General features: G+C 41.9%; 1 protein-coding gene across 4 annotated transcripts in view; it reads left to right on the top strand.

The window, feature by feature from the left end:
* The window catches only part of ZNRF2 (zinc and ring finger 2), a 568,219-nt gene that overhangs the window by 43,299 nt on the left and 511,079 nt on the right, over positions 1-13,841 (top strand). For all 4 annotated transcript variants that reach the window (XR_007508147.1, XR_007508149.1, XR_007508148.1 and 1 more), the window contains exons 3-4: positions 12,644-12,749; positions 13,499-13,576. Coding sequence is in view for 1 of the 4 variants with exons in the window: in XM_049817315.1 (XP_049673272.1) it covers positions 12,644-12,749; positions 13,499-13,556 (164 nt within the window). In the remaining 3 variants the exon portion in view is untranslated. The remainder of the gene's footprint in view (positions 1-12,643; positions 12,750-13,498; positions 13,577-13,841) is intronic.

Below are 13,841 nucleotides of genomic sequence, written 5' to 3'. Positions count from 1 at the left end.
ACCCATATATTCAGTATCTTACTAGGATAGTAAAAACCTGTAGATACCTGTTAGCACCAGAAATACTCTATCTCTATGCTTGCTGGAACAAATTACAATACTGGATTATGGGTTAGCGTAGAGCACAAAAATTAAGATACCATCAAATTGAGTCAGAGTTTTCAGAGTTGTCAGAACTTTTTGCATTCAGATATGTTTTGCGTTCCATCTATATTGCAAGGATAATCACATTTAAAATAGGAATAGCTTGTAAAAAGCAGTCTGTCTGCTCTGAGCAGAAAAGACAGACAAGTAAAAATTATGCAGTGATTTATATCTCTGTCCTGTGTATGCATGTTGACACCAGACATTCAGTTTAAACTTGGAGAAGGCTAATCTTGAGCCTGCTGGGAAAAGCACCCTGTAGGCCTAGCACCTGGCACTGGGGTTAATAAGCCAGACTTTATGCACACTGAGTTTTGGCACCAGTGTTTTCATTGTGTGTTGCTCAGTAATGCATCGTGTCTTCCCTAAGAATAGTATCTTAGTCAGACACACCTGTTTTCCTCCCCTCCTTCTGTTTCAAGCTTAGGCTTATAGATTCATCTTTCATGCCATCTTCCTTAGTGCTCCCTATGCATTCATTTTGCATCAGATCAAACAAAACTCCTCTGCAAGCTTGCAAAGAAATGAGTCAGTTATTCGGCCAGTGTTAAAAGACTGGAAAAAAGACTTGGCAAAACTCATTGTGCTCAGGGCACCTGTAGGAAGCCTGGAATAGGAACTTGAAAAAGGACAAAGTGAACAAAACACTGAAGCAAATCCTACATCCAACTTCAAAACAAATCACCATTAAAGTGACCCATGTTGCCCAGAGTAATAGGATAGCTAACTGCATCTGAGCTGCTTCTCTTCATTCCCTCTCTGCCTCTGCTCTTCAGGGTCACTATTGCCCTACCCTTTCCTTCCATGAGGGCTTCTAATGCACCTGCTTCACATACATTGTGTTAGGTGAGAGTTCTCATAGATTTCATTAGGCCAGCATGTTCCCATCACACTCTCAATTCATTGCAGACCATTACTAGAATGAAACTTCTTAACTGAAAATTATTACAAAGCAATTTCTCTGGCTTCTGACTATGGTTTCAGTGATGGTGAATGGTTGAAGCCTTGCCATTTGGAAAAAACTGTGTTCTGCAATCTTTTTGGTCTCCTTTCATGTTGGGGATAAAATAAGCTTAGTCACTTCAAAAAGGTGCCAAAGCAAAAGGGATTTCCTAACCTCAGTAGGGATCCTTTTGTACAGTCACATCAAAATCCTGCACTTGCAAGATCTTTTCCAATTTAGGTCTTTCCTTCAGCTTGATTGGAGACAACCATCTTCTGTTGTACCTACTCTGCCACATTCATGCTCTCCTTTACTTTCCCAGTCTTTGTGAACACTGTTGGTGGTAACATCCACTGTTGATTTGGAAAAGTTGCTTATTTTAACAGACTTGCAGCATCATAGTTAAGTCTTCCTTCTGACTGTAAAGCAATTTGAAAAGAACTGTCTCTGCACAGTATATGAATGGAATTCTTCACCTTCCTCCTGATACAGTGGCATCTTTTCCTCATTAAATCATTAACTCAAATTCCCAAGTAATTTAATACCAGAAGAAGCTTCTGTAGATAAATAAATACTCTTGAGGCTTTGTGCCTGGTTAGTTGTGGTGGGGTTTTTTGTTTGTTTGGGGTTTTTTTGCTTTTTTTTTTTTTTTTTTTTTTTTAAATTTGGTAAAGAAGTCATCTGCTACACAAGGCAAGCTGAACTTCAGGCCTCTCTCATTTTTCTTGAGTGTGCCCCTCTTGATGACAAGACTTAATATCTGCTCATTGCTCAGGGGGAAACTGTATGGTTCAGCCGCCTTTGGACTGGATCTCTGGATTGCAATCCAAAATTCTCAACAGGCCTAAATTGATTTTTCATTTCAATCCCAAGTTCTCAACAGGCCTAAATTGATTTTTCATCTATCATTGTAGTTTCTTAGTGCTGGTATAGATTGGCAGGTACGTATAAGTAGCCCTTAAATATTTTGCTTTGTTTTACTCCTCAAAGATAAGAAGCATTGTTTAGCAAAGAATAAAAATTATAAAAGAGCTGCATGTGTGGATCCTACGCTGGTATTTTTCTTTCTTGCCTGCTTCTGTAAGTTTCCTTCATCACAGCTATCTCCAGCTCCCTGTAAGAAACAATTCTCTCTAACTGCAGTAGACTCTATCAGCAATAGGTGCTGATTGCCCCTGGCCATTTACTCAACCACTCCTTCTTTTGGAGCATATTTGTGGTGTAAGATCTTCTTTGATGGTAAACTCAGCCTTGAGAAGTGTAAATCATTCTTACCCATGGAACCAAGGGGAGGTATTCCCCAAGTGATAGTTCCTTACACTGTTTCCTAAGGAGTCTTATTTTGCTGCTGTTTCGTTTCTTGTGGGTTTGCCCCTTTGCATGCTACTTCTGATTTAACTCCTGACATTCAAGATTAATACCTGATAACCTGAGAGGTCATGTAATATTGATTAAAAACCAAGAAAACAGCCTAAAGGCAGCTTCCTTGTTTCATGCGCTGCAATAAGCAGCTTTTGTTTCAGATGGTATGTGCTGGGGTATACCATTCGTGATGTGGTTTTACGGTGGGGTGCTAGTCTGGTGCTGCTGCATTCAAGGCTTTTTCACCCAGTTGCCTCCTGATGAGGCAATATTTAGAAGTATTTTCATCTCCCAGGAACTGTGTTTCTGAAGGAAGGGGAGAAGCCTTAGGACAAACACAGCATGCTAAGGAAGACTATTCAAGAACAAGTTACTCATTGGGTCATTCAAAACACAAATATACATCAGTTCAATTGGAATGGGGACTTAGCACAGGATGGGTAAGGCTGGCACAAAGTCTCTTTACATTATGTTCTGGAGGACAAGACTGTTTATTTGTGGTTCATTTGTGAACAGGTGCAGCTCTTTGGTCTGTATTTAGGCTAAAATTTGACAGTTTAAGGACATGGTACTTACAGATGTGGTGAATGGAACTTATCTTTAGAAGTCTGTGCAACAGGAGAAAGTTGTTTAGCTATCTTGAGGTGATTTAACGTTCAAGGGCATTTCAAACTGCAAGCAGACTGATTAAACAAGTTGGAAAGACTGTAGCCTAAGCAGAAGTTTCAGAGTTAATCAGATAATTGTCTCTGTATCGAGAGCAAATCTTGAATCACTGTGGAAACGCATAGTCACTCTGGCAATAAATCTGAAGACAGCAGCACAAGATGTTTCATGTCCAATTGGGTTGATAAATTTTATCTTGTATGAGTACCAATTTCACCCCAATGCTGTCTACCAGAAGTATAAATACAGACTGAGAAAGTTGGTACACTGATCACTATAGTATACGAGTGGCTATGGATATTGTTGCTCAGAAGTGAAGAGCTTTATTTCTGAGGTTACTTAGCCCTTTTTTCAAAGCCTAGCTCTTCCCTGGGAGTCCTGGGATGCAAACTTGACTTTGTCTATAAGCAAGGTATCTTAATTGGTCATTGTATGAAAGCTGTGTTACTTAAACTTGGGATTTAATTTTGGGTTTTTTTTGCAGAACTGTAGCTTGTATTAACACCATGTATCTTAAAGTTGCAGATAGATGTCCATTGTGGCTACTGAAGCAGACCTCTTTACAAAAGAACTGTTTCCCTCAGTGCACAAATCCCTCTCTCCTCTGCCTTGTTTAATTTACCTAATTAGAATGGTATCCAGGTAGCTAGGACTATACAGGCTTTTATACTCATCCTGCTCCCTAAAATGTATTTGTATCGCTACTATTTCAGTTTTTACCTTTATTCAACAAAAAAGCGAGTATTTTTTCTCTACCATACACCCGATCATTATCTATCTGAACAGGAAGCATCTAGCTATTTCTCAGAATTAGCTTCTGAAAGCTGAGAATGTCCCACAAAAAGCTAAATCCAGTTCTTCAAATGTTGGGTTAGCTGAGAAGCAATAAAACTTCTGCAGCCCAGTGTTGCGATACAAGTATTGCCACTTAGGCCTTATTCTGCCAGTATTTTTCCTGTGCGACTTTCACTTTGTTTTGTGTGCTCCCTCCCCTTTACCTTTGTGTTTTAAGAGGAGGGAGCACCAAAGACTGTAGGTAATGTTTGTGCAGGAAGTCTTTCATGATGGGTATCTGTTTGTATATAGATATCTCAGTCATAACTGAGCAAGGTGAGAGGGAAGGGGAAAACAAGGATACTGCTTGGACTTTGAATAGGAAATTGTAATGGGCTGCTGTGTTGTGTTGCAAGGGGTGAAGAGTGAGATGCCAAACGCTCCCCACCCCCCCACACCCCCCAATTCGTCAAATGCTTTGTCAGTATTTGAGGAAGGGTCACATTTGTTGTAGCTGGTTAGTTTGCTTTAGAGAGGTTATGTTTTTATGTATTGTGGTGGGAAAGGTGTTTTTAGATTGCTTAAGTTCTAGATATTACCACACAAGTTGTGCAATGGTGTTTGGGCTTATTGTGCCTGTTGGAAGTGTGTGAAAAGTTGCAACATGTGCTTGTTTGATTAGCATACAGATATTAGTTTTTTTCAGCAGTATAAAAGGGTCTTTGGATTGAAGTTAGTCAGGAAAGCTGAATTCTGAATATTCACATGCTCAACTTTCTGGTATTGTGAATCCTGACAACCACTTAGCTGTGGTTCAAGTAAAAACACTAGATGTTAAAAATCTTCCCTTTTGCATCTGGTCTAGAGGAGGTTGCTTGTATTAGAGCAATAAGATATGCTTCTGGTCAGAAACCCACTGCTTCTTCAGAAGGTATGTTCCTCGCTGAGGGCAGTGCAATTTTAGCTTCTGGCTGTGAAGGTGAAGTCTTCATAGGTGAACCAAGCTAATGGCTTTGGCTCTGCCTTGCTCAATCTGCTGATAGACCCTGTAGCTTGGAAAGCTCTGAGTGGCAAAATAAGCATCTTCTGCAGTGACAACTGAATGATCTTCCTCCTGATATTGAGGCCTCTGAGCACTAATGAATCAGTTCTCTTTCAGTGTCTTTCTGCCTCAATTTCTGAGCAGCCGCAGAGGGCTGAACTGGTCATCAAAGAATGATCCCTAGCTGCAGCATGCTGAATCAAGGATGTTCCTTTTGTGGCAGCCAGAATACTGAAAAACAAGTGGAATGCCAAAGAAACTGCTTGCTCTCCTAGTACTTAGGATGGAGTAGGAGAGAAAGGTTTTGCTTGCAGCCAGTACCAGGTTGCGGAGACAGTTACTGAGCTACATAAGAGAAGCACACCCTGCATAATGGTCCCTTTTTCTTCCATTCCAATGTCTACTTCTCCCAAGAATATTAACCCCAAATAAGGTTGGCTGTCCATATTACTTGTCCATATTACTTGTCCATATTACTTGATAGTGGCTAATAATGGTTAATCTCTTCCTCGTTTCTCCAATGCCTGCATTGCAACAGTAAATGAAATGAGATGATGGGAGTTAGAAGGAGTGGTAGAAAAAGTAGATCTAGACAGAATGGTATTTTGGGAAAAATGGGTGTGAAGAAGACAGAAGCATAGTAGGAAATAGTTGGAAAGGAACGGAGAGGGAGAAAACCAGATGCAGCCAAAGCTGGAAAGATTTAGTAAATCAAGTCAGTAACATTTGGTAAGAGTATGTTGATCACATAAAGACATACTTGCTGCTACTGAAGAAGTTACCTGTGGAACATGCAGGTCCTTCTTGTCTACTTGTTTTTGTAACAGTGTAAGGAAAAACTTTGGATCGTCCCAGAAGGTGATACCAGTAAAACTATAGAATAAATTCTGCAAAGTGGATGAATTCATGCTATACATGTGTGTGTTGGCTTTGCGTGGCAAGGTTTTGGTAGTGGAGGGGTAAGAAGCTGCTGGAAGCTTCCCCTGTGTCCGACAGAGCCAACACCAGCCGGCTCTAAGACGGACCCACCACCAGCCAAGGCCGAGCCAATCAGTGATAGTGGTAACACCTCTGTGATAACATTTTTAAGAAGGAAAAAACAGTTTGGACAGGGAGAAACAGCCACCAGAGTGAGAAGTGAGAACGTGTAGGAGAAACAAGTCTGCGGACACCAAGGTCAGTGAAGAAGGAGGGGGAGGAGATGCTCCAGGCGCCGGAGCAGAGATTCCCCTGCAGCCCGTGGGGAAGACCATGGTGAGGCAGGCTGTCCCCCTGCAGCCCATGGAGGTCCACGGTGGAGCAGGTATCCACCTGCAGTTCATGGAGGACCCCACACCACAGCAGGTGGGTGCCCAAAGGAGGCTGTGACCCTGTGGAAAGCCCACACTGGAGCAGGCTCCTGGCAGGACCTGTGGATCTGTGGAGAGAGGAGCCCACGGAGCAGGTTTTCTGGCAGGACTTGTGACCCCGTGGGGGACCCACGCTGGAGCAGCGTGCTCCTGAAGGACTGCACGCCTTGGAAGGGACCCATGCTGGAGCAGTTCGTGAAGAACTGCAGCCCGTGGGAAGGACCCATATTGGAGAAGTTTGTGGAGGACTGTCTCCTCTGGGAAGGACCCCACACTGGAGCAGGGGAAGAATGTGATGAGTCCTGCCCCTGAGGATGATGAAGTGGCAGAAAATAATGTGTGATGAACTGACTGTAAACCCCATTCCACATCCCACTCTGCTGCTGGGGGGGGTGGGGGTGGTAGAGAATCCAGGAGTGAAGTTGTGCCCGGGAAGAAGGGACGGGTGGAGGGAAGGTGTTCTGAGATTTGGGGTTATTTCTCATTACCCTACTCTGGTTGATTTTTAATAAATTGAGTTAATTTTCCCCAAGCTGAGTCTGTTTTGCCTGTGACAGTAATTGGTGAGTGATCTCTCCTGTCCTTATCTTGACCCACCAGCCCTTTGTTATATTTTTCTCTCCCCTGTCCAGCTGAGGAGGTGGAGTGATAGAATGGCTTTGGTGGGCACCTGGCGTCCAGCCAGGGTCAACCCACCACAGTGTGAAGAAATATGTTGGCTTCTAGATGTCTAGAGCTTGATGTACCCCATTTAAAAACAAGCAAAACCAGTTTCTAGTACTTAACTGAGAGAATTTTTAGTAATCAGCAACAAAAATTAATAAATGTGTAACATATATAGTAATATGTACTATTTAATGAAGTTTCACCAATATTTTTTAACCTCTTATGGCTCTTGTTTTACCAATTTTAGCGCTGATAAGATACTGTTCAGAAGGCATGTTCTGATTAAGTTTCAGTCATATTCCTGACAGGGTGCACTTTTGTGGTGTCCTTCACTGTTAAGCTGGCTGCAGTGGCAGCTTCCACAGTCACTTAAGCTTTTGAGTTTTAGAAGAAATATAGATATTTTGAAAAATTGTCATGCTGGATTAGATCAAAGGTCTTTCTAACTTGGTGTTCCGTTTCCAGTGAATGCCTAAAGAGAAATAAAATGCTGCAGCTGTAAAGTGATATCTTCCCAAAATACTATTGCCGGCTCCGTGATTTGTGACTTGGGTTTTCCTGAGCCTAGGGCTATATCTACCTGTATTTTAAAAAGAAAAACAAAAAGCAGTAGCACAGATTTTAATGACTTAATCGATAAGGTATGTATTACATGTGCTTTTGCAATCTTCAGTTTAAAGACAGACTATTTCATCACAGGTGTTGCCTATGATTTTAACCATGGCTGAGTTGGTGGCTTTGATAGTTGTTGGATATGTTTTTCAAAAGTTCTAGAAGAAGTTTTAAATTGGTAAAAGTATGTGCAAAATTGCCAGGATGATTGTATTTTAATTCAGTACTACCTATTTTGCTATAAATGCAGGAGTGGAGTAGAATTTATTTTTCAGTTAAGAAAAAAGCAGAATTTTAGGAGGAAAAATTACTGACAACCAAGTTAAAACAGTAGTAGGATTAACCAGCAATAGAGGAGGAAGAAGTATGTGAGCAGACACAGGAAGGAAATACTATGCTCTTTTGCCAGATTTCATCTTTGACACCAGTTTTTGGCTAGTGAGTACTTGTTCAAATAGCTGGGAAAGTGGAGGAGTGTTTACCTCCTATTTGGTGCAAGACAGATGGATGTGGGGGTGTGGTGAGTGTTTGTGTATGCACCCACGTGTGGGCGAAATGGAAAAATGTGGCCTCTGCTTATTTCCTCTTCCCACTTTCATTTAGGTAGTACACTCATATAAATGTTTTAATCATAACACTGATGAAATCTCAAACTGTTCTTTTTTTTTTTTTTTTAAGAGAAAACAGAAAAATAAGAAGAATAATATGTATCTGCTGAATCACTCCACTGCAGGAAAATATGAAAACAAAAAAATTGTTCTGACTGCAGTGGTTCTGTGCAAAATGATTTACACATTTTTCTGTAACAGATACATTTCAAAGTCAGTGTTAAATGGCCCTTAAACTGACTTCCATCTGGTATAAGCCAGCGTTGGTACAGGAGAGTGCCATATGAAACGAGAAAGAACAAATTCTGACCGGATCCAGGTCTAACAGGTTTTTTCACTCCTTTTTCTTTATCTGGGATTGATGGTGCAAATCACCTAAAATGGTCAAACGGGAGTGTTGTGTTTTAAGCCCAGCACGAAGCTGCTTGCTCATTCCTCCCCACTGCCCTGGCCCTGGTGGGATGATGAGGAGAAAATATAAAGAAAAGCTCGTGGGTCAAGACAAGGACAGGGAGGGATCACTCACCAGTTATGGTCACAGGCAAAAGACAGGCTCAACTTGGAGAAAAAAACCAGAATCAATTTAATTTACTACCAATCAAATCAAAACAAGGATAGTGAGAAATAAAACCAAATCTTAGAACACCTTCCCCTACCCCTCCATCCTTCCCAGCTCAACTCCACTCCCGGTTTTCTCTACCTCCTCCCCCCCAGCTGTGCAGGGTGGTGGGGAATGGGGGTTGGGGTCAGTTCATCACATGTTGTCTCTGCTGCTCCTTCCTCCTCAGGGGGAGGACTCCTCACTCTTCCCCTGCTCCAGCGTGGGGTCCCTCCCATAGGAGACAGTCGTCCATGAACTTCTCTAGTGTGAGCCCTTCCCACAGGCTGCAGTCCTTCATGAACTGCTCCAGTGTGGGTCCCTCCCATGGGCTGCAGTTCTTCAGGCACAGACTGCTCCAGTGTGGGCTTTCCCATGGAGTCACAGCCATCTTTGGGGGCATCCCCTGCTCCAGTGTGGCGCCCTCCGTGGGCTGCAGGTGGGCATCTGCTCCCCTGCTCACGTCCACGGGTTGGAGGGGACAGCCTGCCATCTCACCACGGGGTGCAGGGGCATCCCCTCCTCCGGCGTACCTCCTCCCCCTCCTTCTTCACTGACCTTGCTGTCTGCACAGGGGTTTCTCACATCCCACTCCCCTCTACGCTGCAGGTTTCCCTTCTTAAATATTTTATCCCAGAGATGCTACCACCATCACTGATGGGCTTGGCCTGGGCCGGAGGTGGGTCTGACTTGGAGCTGGGGAAGCTTCTAGCAGCTTCTCACAGAAGCCACCCCTGCAGCCCTCCCCTGCTCCCAAAACCCTGCCACACAAATCCAAAACAGGAGTCAGACCAAGAGTGTCATAGGTCCAAGAAGGATTTGGTTTTGCTGTTGTTGCTCTACATTGTGTAATCAATTATGAGCATAATTACATAGGTTTGGAGTCTGTTTACATGCAGTGCCAAATTGCACATGGGCATTTAAAGCAGTTGGGTATTTTGTACTAATTCCTTCAGTATTTATATTTTTCTCTTGCACAAAAGCCTGGTAGGGTTTGTAAGGTTAACACAAGAAGTAGGGAATGCCAACTCCTCGTCATTTCAGAGGAAGAGGAGCACTGAAACCTGCTAACAAACCCTCTTCTGCAGGGGTGGCAGAACTCCACGGTGTTTCTGAGGCCCCGTCCATGCCAGCTGTTGTCAGTGTTCACACCAGCTCCCTCTGGCGTGACTAGGCAAAGCCTGATGTGTTCCCAGTGGCTCAGCCTGGGGTGAAGCCAGGGAGGGTGGCAAGCTGTTTGCCTGGGACTTGTGCAGTAGGGCTGGTATTGGCAAGAGGGAGACTAATGGCAGTTGGGGAGAGTATGGGAGAGTACTGGAGGGAAGAAAAGGAGTCTCAGACACTTATGCCAGGGCTGGTGGGAGATACAAATGTTTAAATTGGCATGTTGCCCTAATGTTAGCCAAAAGGTGCAGAACCTTGTTAAACTGCTCGGTGGGAGTTCAGAGCCAGGCGTTGTTCAGTCTTGGGAGTGAACAATAAGCCAGACATGTACAATAGGGAATGATGGGAAAGCAGTTCACAGGAATGTTTTCTTTTATAAATTGTATTTTTATTGGATGGCATTTAAATTTTTGTCACAAAAGCTTGACTAAATGCTTCCCTCTTGAGAGTGCTGAGGGAGGGAGGCTGGGGTTTAATTCACTGGAGGTATCTTAGTGCCATTTTGTTTTGGGTACCAGCTGCTGATCTGATAGAGTGACTTCATGGAAAAAATTACTTTTATTAAGTATGCTCTGTGTATATGATATATGCTTGAATTTCTAATGGCACTTCTTCCTGCAACCTAACTGTGGGAAGAGTGTACATCTGCTTATAGGACTTTTGGCAAAGTACTTGTGCAAAGAGGTGGTCTGGGAGGGTAGTATCTTTTTATTAAAAAAAAGAACCAAAACAAACACGAACCAACAACCTCAAGGAAGTATTTATCCTTAGCACCCTCTTCTGGGCAAGTTCTTAGTGTCAGGGTTTTGTAATGACAGATAAGAAGAGTTCTTAAGATCTTTTGTATTGTTTAAATTGCTTTGTCTCTTAGGTACCTCTGATGTTCTTGGAAGCTTACAGCTTCTGATAGAACAACAAAAGCAATTTTTTAATATGATGCCTACCAATAAAGTTACCGTGTGTAAAATACATTTTTTTTCTTCTTCATTGTGGTAGATAATATATTGGTGTTTTTCTTTTAAAAATATTTTTCTTTATAACAGTTCATGTCATGTTAGATATTTTTCACATAGCCTTATGAAGATGCTACACACGTGACATTATACAGTATTTTTAGCATAACCAATGAATATAGCAGAGACTGAAATAAGCACTGTTTTAGAAACCCAAGCACCTGCAAGACAACTTGCTGTCATTCTAGGCGAAACAAGGTAGACCTACCTTAATTTCACTTTTTGGTGCCATGAGAGCTTTTTTAGTTGTCTCTTTGTCATTTCCTGTGTGTTTGGAATGCCATAGTGATGAGTATTGGATATTGGAGCCACTGGAGAGAATAGCATAGAGCTGGTGGTTTCTCAGTTGAACCTGGGAACTGTATCCTCCATAAACAGTCCCTTTAGGCTCCTTTTGGTTAAAAAGGGGAAGCTTTTCTCACGAAACTGTGGAAATTTGAACATGTGGACTTTACTTAGCCAAGTGTGCACCTTTCTGATCTGCCAGAGTTTGCCACCTTCATTGCTACATGGTCCCTTGTTGGGAACGCTCTGTGCACTGTGTGAGGTCACATTGAACTGGGACTTTAACCTGCTTCTGGCAAATGGAGCCTTACATGATCTCCTGTTTTGCTTTGTGCTAGGACTGAATTCTGCATCCCACATTCTGGCTAAGAGAAGTATCCAAGAGAGAAGGTTTTTATTAAAAAGAATATATTTCCCCAGAAACTTCTGTGTGAAAGCCACCTCTTGTGCATTCCTAGTAACTTACTTTCTCCTCCTTTGTTATGGGACTTGGTAATGCTGCAGAAAATTCAGTATCTCCAGGAATTTAGGGAGAGTTAGAGCTATACAGTGCTGATCTTTCCCTGATGGAAAACTCCCACTCCTATTGATAACAGTTGCATACTTTACATTTAGGAAAAGGTGGATGGGATGTGGTAGAACATGCTGACATGGTGAGAAGAGGGAGGTTGAAGGTGTGAAATATGAGTACTGGCAAGGCTGGTAAAAGAAAGCCAGATGTGTAGAAGCGAGATAAATAGGAGAGTAGAAAAAGCAAATAATAGGCTAAGTGTTTAGAAGTTAAGAAGATCTTTACCTAGTTAATTACCTGCAGTGTTGTGTCCAGAGAAATGTTATGTTCAGGCTTGAACCTAACCTACATAGTGAAAACTGAGCACGGGGAAGAAGGTACAGCTAGGAAAAACCCACCCAGCATGAATCCTCAAAGCCCTGGAGGCATTACGTACCATCTGTATGAAGAACCTCACTTCTCCAATCTTAGCTCTTGGGGTCATCAGCACAGTGTGTGTCTGTTGTGGCTGCGTGGTTCAGAGTGCAGGTTTCTGAGGTCAGCTCAGAGCAGCCTGTGTGGTGGAGTATGGTTCAGCTAGGAGAGTATAAACTCCAAAGGGATACTAGCTGTTGATTATGGCTACCCCTCTTCTCCCCATGGGTGTCTTGCTACAGGACTTCGTTTTGAGCTACAGCAGTGTTGTTCAGGCAAGAAACTGAATCATAACCGTATTTTAATTTGAGCTGCCAAGAGGTCTCTCATCAGGAATTTTCAGTCAGCTGGGGTGTGACTGATTCTCACCTTGACAGGGCTTTCTGCAGGACAAGCAGTATCTTCTGTAGCTGTCCTTGATGTTCTGAATAAAGAACATTTTGCTTGTAGTAGCCTGCTTTTTAACCATTTAACCTTGTGCTCTTTCTTCAGAGGATGTGCTGAGTAAAGATGCTGGGGAGTGTGCAATATGCCTGGAAGAGCTGCAGCAAGGAGATACTATAGCACGGCTGCCTTGCCTCTGCATATATCATAAAGGGCAAGTATTCCTCAGGATGCATAAAATTCTAGATGGTTGCATTTATTGGGTAACTCCTCTAAGGGCTGCTTAAAGGAGCACTAAAACTTAGTTGCTTTTTACATTTAAAAAACAAACAAAGAACAAAGAAACAACAGCAGCAACCCTAAAGATGTTTTTAAATGGTATCTTTCTGCATCTCCACCAATGTATTTGAAGTCAGTTTTCCCTACTATAGTCTTCTCATGCTTGCATGAAAAGCCCACAGGAAAAATAAGGCAAAATCACCTGTATATGGGGAAGGAGTGCACGTCATGGCTAGGGAGCTTAGGTTGTGTGTACTGTAAGTTTTGTCAAATACTAATAGACTTGGGGGGAGAGGGGAGCACACTTTTTAAACCTGTTTCGTATTTGTTTTCACAAGTGTCTGTAACTACAGGAAGTAAAATGTCAGTGAGTCATATAAGCAAGATGATAGCGTTAGTAGTGAAGTAACCTATGTATAAAAGCTGGATAGTAACTTGTAAAATGCTTGCTTAGAAAATTTTAACACTTCAGAAATATAGTTTTTCAAGTGTTTGATATCCATACGTTACTGTGGTTTGGGGTTATTAAATTTTCCAATGATGTGTGTGTATACATATAATTCTTTGTATAATATAAAATCCTACTAGTCATTGAAATTATGAGAAACCAATTTATATTCATATCTTACTGCTAAATGTTACTGAGATACTCAATTGTTTTAATTTTTGTCTTGCATCCAACAGCTGCATAGATGAATGGTTTGAAGTAAATAGATCTTGCCCTGAGCATCCATCAGATTAAGACGAGATTCATGGTTTTAGGTAATATTTATTTTTAGACGTGCACATTTCAGTAATAAATATCTTGATTATCTGAAATAATTCTTTATGCTATTTTTGAATTTTTGAATTTGCTACTGTGTCTCAGAACTGCAGTATTAATTAATAAATATTGACATATATTGCAATATGTAAAAGGTTTCTGCATCCTTATATGGCATGGTCTGAAATGATGTATTCCAGTTTTGGTACTGGAAAGTGGCAAGTCAGTGCCAATAAAGCTTTAGCATTAACTTTTAAAGGGTAT

The sequence above is a fragment of the Accipiter gentilis genome, chromosome 14 (assembly GCF_929443795.1).
Source record: "Accipiter gentilis chromosome 14, bAccGen1.1, whole genome shotgun sequence".
NCBI lineage: Eukaryota > Metazoa > Chordata > Aves > Accipitriformes > Accipitridae > Astur > Astur gentilis.
Note: the sequence above shows the minus strand (reverse complement) of the source record. Positions and strands in the feature narration are given on the sequence as shown.